At 42.6% G+C, this 8290-nt stretch overlaps 1 protein-coding gene across 1 annotated transcript in view; it reads left to right on the forward strand.

Annotated features, from left to right (window-relative positions):
* Positions 1–6295, forward strand: part of LOC110569580 (uncharacterized) — a 29967-nt gene extending 23672 nt beyond the window's left edge. The window contains 6 exon segments of the mRNA XM_064361883.1: positions 4249–4670; positions 4673–5308; positions 5311–5549; positions 5551–5950; positions 5953–6027; positions 6030–6295. Of these exon segments, the coding sequence (XP_064217953.1) occupies positions 4249–4670; positions 4673–5308; positions 5311–5549; positions 5551–5950; positions 5953–6027; positions 6030–6295 (2038 nt within the window).
* Positions 6296–8290: the final 1995 nt, after the last annotated feature.

Genomic DNA, 8290 nt, shown 5'->3' on the forward strand with positions numbered 1-8290 from the left:
AGTCAACTCCAGCTCTCTTTCCTTTAAGAGAGGTGCCCTAGAGAGGAGGAACCATTTGCTTTGTAAATGCTCCTTTGACTAGTTCAGAAAGTTGAGATTTAAAGAAAGAACTTAAGCCACTGTTAGATGACTCATACAGGGTAGCAGACCAAATTGATCAATTCCTAGACCCTCAGTGGTATACCTGGGCCAAATTAATGTCTAGCCTGGGTATCCTCTTCTCAGGGGAGGGAAGGGGGTTGATTTGTAGGGCTGTTATGACAATTTTGGAGTGTGAACACCCTCCTGGCCAAAGTGTTCCCACAGCAGACCACAAATTCCTGGCCCAAGATCCTCAATGGGATAATAACAATGCAGTCTACTGAGAAAACATGAAAGATCGTAGGGAAATGATAATTAAAGGAATTCGGGAATCAGTGCCCTGAGCTCAGAATCTTTCTCGAGCATTTGACATACAACAGGAAAAAGATGGCGGCCCCATGAAATTTTTAGAAAGACTAAGAAAATAAATGAAGAAATATGCAGATTTAGATCTAGAATTTTGTTACTAATAGCTGGCCAGACATTGCAAAGAAGTTGCAAAAACTAGAAAACTGGAAAAACAAGTCCATGGAGGAACTCTTAGGGGAGGCTCAAAAAGTACATGCAAGGAGGGGTGAAGAAAGCAAAAGCAAAAAGCGAAGATTTTCCGGTCGAATGCACCAGAGGTCAAGTTTAAGCCTACATCTGCCAGGCCTTACTGAAAATATGAACCAGGAGGGCCACAGAACTTAGAGACCTGGAGAGAGGGAAAGCAAACCCAGTACCCAAGACTCTGAAAACCGAAAAGAGAGACAAGCGCTACAAATGTGAACGATTAGGTCACTTCAAAAAACAACATCCTGAGTGGAGAAAGGAAAAAGAAGCAATCCCACTCGTGGAATTTAAAGAAGAATAGGGAAGTCAGGGGCTCTGCCTCTTCTATCTTGAGCCCCACCAAGAGCCCTTGATAAATTTAGAGGTGGGACCCAAACAAGCTTGTTGCCTTTCTGATAGACTCAGGGGTGGCCTGCTCCTCTGTTTGTTTTGTGCCTTCTAATGTAAATAGTTCATTGGAAGAACTTCAAGTTTTAGGAGTCAAAGGGGAAGGATTTAAATCCAAAGTCTTAGAAGAAACAGAAGTCAGATCCGAAACCCAAATAACAATCATTAAATTTTCGTTACTCCCTGAGGCTGGGACAAACTTGTTAGGGAGAGACCTGATGTTAAAGTTAGGTATGGGGTTATGTAAGCACAGAATGATTCTTCACTTCATCAAACTTGCTTACTACAGCAGAGGAAAACTGCATCGATCCTAACGTGTGATCAAGGGAGGGAAGTTGAGGGAAGCTGCAGGTCCCTCCAATTCACATAGAGTTAAACATTCCCAGGGAAATAGTGAGGAGAAAGCAATATCCAGTTCCCTCAGAAGGCAGACGAGGTTTAAAGCCTGTAGTTGAGAGCCTTATTGGAGATGGGCTACTTGAACCCTGAACGTCTTCTGATAATGCCCCTGTATTACTGGAAAGAAGTCAGATAGGTTATACTGGCTCATGCACGTTCTTCGAGCCATTAATCAGATTATCATAACAACTCATCTAGTGTTCCCAATCCATATACTATTCTCAGCAAAGTTCCATATGAGCATCAGTGGTTTACAGTAATGGATCTGAAAGATGCCTTCTGGGCATGTCCTTCAGCTGAAGATAGTTGGGATATATTTGCTTTTGAGTGGGAGGGTCCTCACTCAGGGCAAAAACAACAGTACTGCTGGACAGTCTTGCCCCGAGGATTTAAACATCCTCCTAACTTGTTTGGCCAAATTCTTGAGCAAGTGTCAGAAAAGATGAGTAACCCAAAGTGTATACATACGCTCCAGTATCTAGATGATATACTAGTGTTAGGGAAAGCTGTGGAACAAGTATCTGGCTTTGCTATCAGCCTTCTCCACCGTCTTTGTGGAGAAGGACTACGGGTATCAAAAGGAACGCTCCAATTTGTAGAACCTGAAGTCGAGTGTGTAGGGCATTTAGTAAGTGCAGGCAAGCAGAGAACAGGACCTGAACAAATTGAGGGAATTGTGTCTTTGCCCCTACCTAGCACCAAACCAGAGCTCAGGAAGTTTCTAGGACTAGCTGGGTAGTGTCACTTGTGGATTGATTCATATGCCCTCAAAACCAAGCCTTTATATTCTAAGCTTACTCAATACAAACCTGATCTCCTCTCTTGGGATGATGAGGAAGCCTACCAATTTGAGAAACTGAAACATTCACTTATAACTGCTCCTGTTTGAGCTTTACCATCCCTAGAGTTGCCATTTCACCTTTTCTTCAATGTAAGGAAAGGGATAGCATTTAAGGGTGTTTACTCAAGAGCACGGGGGCCCTAAGCAGCCTGTGACCTTTTTATCCAAAGTCTTAGACCCAGTGGCTTATGGATGGCCTGAATGTATCCAGGTCGTAGCAGCTACTGCTATGCTGGTTGAAGAGAGGAGAAAAAATTAGCCTTTGGGGGAAAATTAATTGTAAGCACACCCCAGCAAGTTAGGACTATATTAAACCAAAAAGCAGGAAGGTGGCTCACAGACTCAAGAATTCTAAGGTATGAAGCCATTTTGCTAGAAAGAGATGACCTCACTGTCACTACTGACAGTGCCCTTAACCTGCTGCTTTCCTAATTGGGAATCCAAACCCCAAAGGTCCTGAACATAATTGCTTTGATCTCATCAATCACCATACTAAAGTTAGACTTGATCTAAGAAAAATTTCTTTTAAGACAGGCCATCATCTTTTTATCAATGGCTCTTCCCAAGTAATTGAGGAAAAAAGGCATAATGGATATTCAGTTGTAGATGGGGAGGAACTTGTCAAAATAGAATCTAGAAGATTGTTGGGTACAACAATTGGTCTGCTCAAACTTGTGAATTGTTTGCATTAAATCAGGCTCTAGAATATTTACAAAAGCAAGAAGGTACCATCTACACTGACCCCAAATATGCCTTCGGAGTAATACATACTTTCGGGAAAATTTGGACTGAGCGAGGCTAGGGACTTGTCCAACAGTAAAGGCCAGGACCTTGTCCACAGAGAATTAATTAGCCAAGGATGAGAAAGTTTACGGCTACCAGAAGAGATAGCCGTGGTGCATGTCCCTGGTCATCAAAAAGGTGTCTCTTTTCAAAGCCCAGGGAGTAACTTTGCTGATCAAATTGCAAAGCAAGCTTCCACCTGACTCCCTGTCTGTTTCCCCCAGCTGCAGTTCTTATCGTTTCTGCCACTGAAAGGGAAAGGCTAGAAAAACTAGGGGCTGAAGAAGACTCAGAAGGGAAGTGGGTGTTGCCAGATCAGAAAGAAATATTTTCCAAACCACTCATGAGAGAAGTCCTGGCCCAACTGCATTAAGGAATTCACTGAGGACCTCGAGCTGTGTGTGATGCAGTTCCCAGAGTCTATGGGTATATAGGAATTTATACTTCAGCAAAACAAATTGTGGACAGCTGCCTAATACATAAGAGAACTAACATACAAGCCCTAAGGAAACAACCTTTTTGGGACAGAAGCCCAGGATTAAGGCCATTCCAAAGCATTCAAGTTGACTATACTGAAATGCCCCTACTAGGTCACTTTAAATACTTATTAGTAATAGTAGACCACCTCCCTCAACATAATACCTTGGTTTGGACTAGTAGAGAACATTGACTCAGATAATGGGACTCATTTTATTACAAATATTATTAAAGGGCTTACTCAAGGTTTAGAAATCAAGTGGGAATATCATACCCCCTGGCATCCATCCTCATCAGGAAGAATAGAAAGAATGAATCAGACCTTAAAGAATCATCTAAGTTAATTTTAGAAACTCGGTTGCCCTGGACTAAGTACCTCCCCATTGCTCTACTCAGGATTCAAACTGCCCTTCGAAAAGACATTGGCCTATCCCCTTATGAAATGCTCCATGGACTGCCACACTTAAGTTCCACGAATGATATTCCCACTTTTGAGACCAAAGATCAATTCCTTAGGAAGTACGTACTTGGTCTATCTACTACCTTATCTTCCCTTAGGACTAATGGTCTCTTGGCGCAAACCCTGCCTCTTGAGTTTCCAGTACGTCAGCACCGGTCTGGAGACTACGTCCTCATTAAGAGCTGGAAAGAAGAAAAACTTGAACCATCCTGGGAGGGACCATATCTAGTTCTCCTAATGACTGAAATGGCAGTCTGAACCACAGAGAGAGGACAGATCCATCACACCTGAGTCAAGAAAATGCTGCCACCTCCATGGTTGTGGGCCACTGTCCCAGGGGAAAATCCGACCACACTAAAGCTAAGAAAAATTAAACTCTCTTTCATCTATTCTATTACTCCTTCTTCTCTCCCTGTTCTGTTGCTGGCCACCTTGTTACTAATGTAACCAGATGTGACTCCCCTCAGATCATTACCTCTGATGCTTGTTTAGTTGTGCCTTGTGGGGACATCCTAAGCCAGAGACAGCTTGCAGCAGCAGCAGAGAAATACCTCTGCACCTCCATAGCAAATGCTTCTAAATTGTTTCAGTACCCGTTTTGGCATACTTGGGAGTATGTCGTTTGGACCACTCAAAGTCAACACTGGGTACCTTTGGAAGATTCTCCACCAGCAGTTCTAAAGCCCTATTCCATTTTACCAAAAGAAGTGCCCCTCCGAATTGTCAACATAACCAATGACACCCAGTGCAAATTTCCACCACCATCCCAACTCTCCAAGATTCCTCCCCCATCCTAAACCGTTTCTGTGGTATGGGAGAAGATGTAACAGAAAAAGATCCAACAGGGTTTTTCTAGTTGCACCTCATTGCACCCCCATCCCTCATTGCACCCCCATCCCTCACATCCCCACCTCTATTCTCTTCTCAACCTGCTAACCAGACTGTCGTCTTATCACCACCTAATGACAGAACCAAATTGGCTGTTGTAGAGGTTAAAAATTTAAAACAACATTGGCAATTGAGACAGGATGCAAATGCCTGGATGGAATGGATTGAACATTGTGTTCACACTCTAAACAAAAGTGACTGTTACGCTTTTGTGCCCGGTAGATCAGAGGCCCAAGTTGTCCCCTTTCCATTTGGATGGTCTTCTGACCAACCGGGCATGAGCTGTATGGTGGCTCCTTTCCAAGACCCCAGAGCCTGGGGTAATGAATTCTGTCAAATTCACTCTCTGCTGTTCCCTGAAGTTCAACACCCTGTGGTGCAGCCCCTGACAGCCATCCACCCGCCATCTCCTGAGGCTAACTTTACTTCATGTCTCTCATGCAGGGAGAGAATTTGGCATCTCTTGGAGACATAAAGGGATCCAGTGAGCTTAAGTCTTTCCAAGAGCTTGCCAACCAGTCTGCCCTTGTTCATCCCTGAGCTGATGTGTGCTGGTATTGTGGTGGACCCCTACTGGATGCTCTGACAAGTAACTGCAGTGGCACTAGCACTCTAATCCAATTGACCATCCCTTTCACCCTGGCATTTCATCAGCCAGAGAAAGGGAAAACACGACATCCATAAAACAAGAGAGGCCCCTCGTGGATCTTTCTACTCTCATGTTTATATAGATGCAATTGGAGTCTCATGGGGTTTACCTGATAGATTCAAAGCCTGAGACCAAATAGCTGCAGGACTTGAATCACTATTTCCATGGGTAACTATTAATAAAAATGTAGACTGGTTAAATTACATTTGTTATAACCAGCAGCGATTTATTAATTGTACTAGGGATGCTGTCAAAGGAATAGCCGAACAATGAGGGCCTACTAGCCAGATGGCTTGGAAAAACAGAATGGCCCTAGATATGATATTAGCAGAAAAAGGTGGAGTTTGTGTTATGATAGGAACCCAGTGTTGCACCTTCATTCCCAACCATACAGCCCCTGTTGGAACAATTGCAAAAGCTTTACAAGGTCTTAATCAAATGAATTAGCCACAAATTCTGGAATAAGTGACCCCTTCAAAGGATGGTTAGGAAAATGGTTTGGTAAATGGAAGGACTCATGGCCTCTACTGTTACTTCTTTTGCAATCGCAATAGCTGTGCTTATTCTTATTGGATGCTTTATCACACCCTGAGTTCACAAACTAGTCCAAGGACTCACAGAAACAGCTGTTACCAAAACCTTCGCCAGTTCTTCCCTATCTTATACTGACAGATTCTTTCTCCTAGAGGAACAACAAAGCCAAGTCATGTTAGATAAGTCTGAAGAGGAAAATGTATCCATTCAAGAAGCGGAAATTGTCGTTAAGAAAAAATAGTTCCTCTTCAAAGGAACTAACTGCTCTCCTTGCCTTCTCCTTTGCCTCTGCCTTGCATGCAGGAGACACCCTTCTATAGATGGCAACTGCCTTGCTGAGAACACTTTTGCCTGAGTGTTGGTTCTACTTTGCAGCACCGAGCACTTTTATCACCAACACTCTGGAGGCTGAGGCAGGATAATTGCTTGAACCTGGGAGGTGGAAGTTGCAGTGAGCTGAGATTGTGCCATTGTACTCCAGCCTGGGCAACAAGAGTGAAACTCTGTCTGGAAAAAAAAAAAAAAGAATAGAAAATTTATTAAAGGAATGATGACGAGACAGTATCATTGTGATCATCTAGACCACCTACCTTAATACATTTTCTCACATAAATGTACATGTATAAAACTGTCCCACACTGGTTATCTCAGTGAAAAAACAAGACCAATGGATAGCCGTGAAATACCAGAAGCAATGTGATTACATGAGAATTCTGCTGAAAAACTGAGCTGAGTAATTTGTGGCCTAAAAATACCTGACTTTTTCAGCATTTTAATTTATGTTTTAATTTCTTTTTTTAATGAGGACACTGTGGAGGTATGCTTTCTTTGCTTTAACCAGAGTGGAAATGCCTTATTTATTTTTTTCTCCCTAGATGTCATGGTGCTGTTGCTTAGATTGAAGTGAGGAGAAAAAAAAAAAAAAAAAACAGGGAAGGAGATGAAATAAGAAGGCAATCAAATCAGCAGCTGAGCTTTAGGAAACTATTTCAAGCATTGAGCAAAGCAGTGGAAGAGATAGGAGGGGAGAAACATTCTTGGAAATTTGATAAGAGAGGGACGCTTGCCTCAGGAGGTAAATACAAGAGCGTGTGTACAGTACTCGGCTTTCTCATACACGCACGTGGTTAGGCTGAGGATTTCCAGGCCCATTTCTAAAATGAAGGAATCTCCTGAAGCAGTTGGGCTGAAGCAGGGACCCCCCAACCCTTGAAACCTGAGCAGGCCTAGTGGCAGAGCCCAAGGCTGCAATCCTAGCACGCTAATCAGCTGCACAATCTCACCCTTAGCAAATTCTGTGTTTGCTAAACACCTTGTTCCTGTGTATACAGTTCCCGAAAGGGAATGCCCTCTCGTTTTCAACATTCTGGGGTGAATGTTCTGCATCAGTCAGGGCTGCCATCATGGATCCGACATTCTTCCTTTTAAATCCACATGAGTTTCCTTTCTTCCTGGTGTGAGCAAATTGAAATCTGCGTGTGAGTGCCTTGCAGAATGTACCATGCTCCTGATTAGCCTAGTCCTGTTACAATCATCGGTTTTGCAAGAGTAATTCAGGAAATGTTCTCAATACAACCTAATTCTCACAAACGCAATGAAACACAGGAGGATTCTGCAGATAGGTATTTAATATACAAATAGTCCAAAGGAGCTGTTCAAAGGCATTTTATTTTGAGGATCCTGCTAGTTAATATGTGAGAATCGTTGCCAAGAAACATTGTAGTATTCTTTTTTCCCCTGGAAATGCCTAAGATAATTGTCTTTTAAGGGTAAGAAGATACTTGAAACCAGGTCTGCCTGCATTCCTAGCCCCTTCAGGTAATCTGAGAGGTTTATGATAATGAAACCCTCCTTTAGTCATTTACATTTCTTCAGTGGTTGTTTATGCAAATACACAGATTTTTCACTACCTGGAAACAGATTCGTGGATGAATGGATCTCTTCCTCCTAAAGAAAACATTTAATCACTTCTAGCCGGGAAGTCTCCAAAAGAATATTTGTTGGGTTGATTATAAGCTACTTTGATATCCTACTACACTGAGCTTTGGAAAATAAATAACTATATTTGTGACTAGCAGAACTGAGCCTTCAGAGGAATCACATTTTCACATAAAGCAGCAAAGTTTTAATCCAGCATTTTAAAAATGATTATATGAACCTTATACCACTCAGTGGATATCAAAATTCAAAGTCCTCAGCATCTCTTCCACACGTGTCCCCAACGTAAGGAGAGACA

This window comes from Aotus nancymaae, unplaced genomic scaffold (genome assembly GCF_030222135.1).
Source record: "Aotus nancymaae isolate 86718 unplaced genomic scaffold, 86718_ANA_hifiasm-v0.15.2.pri h1tg000044l, whole genome shotgun sequence".
In the NCBI taxonomy this organism is placed as follows: domain Eukaryota; kingdom Metazoa; phylum Chordata; class Mammalia; order Primates; family Aotidae; genus Aotus; species Aotus nancymaae.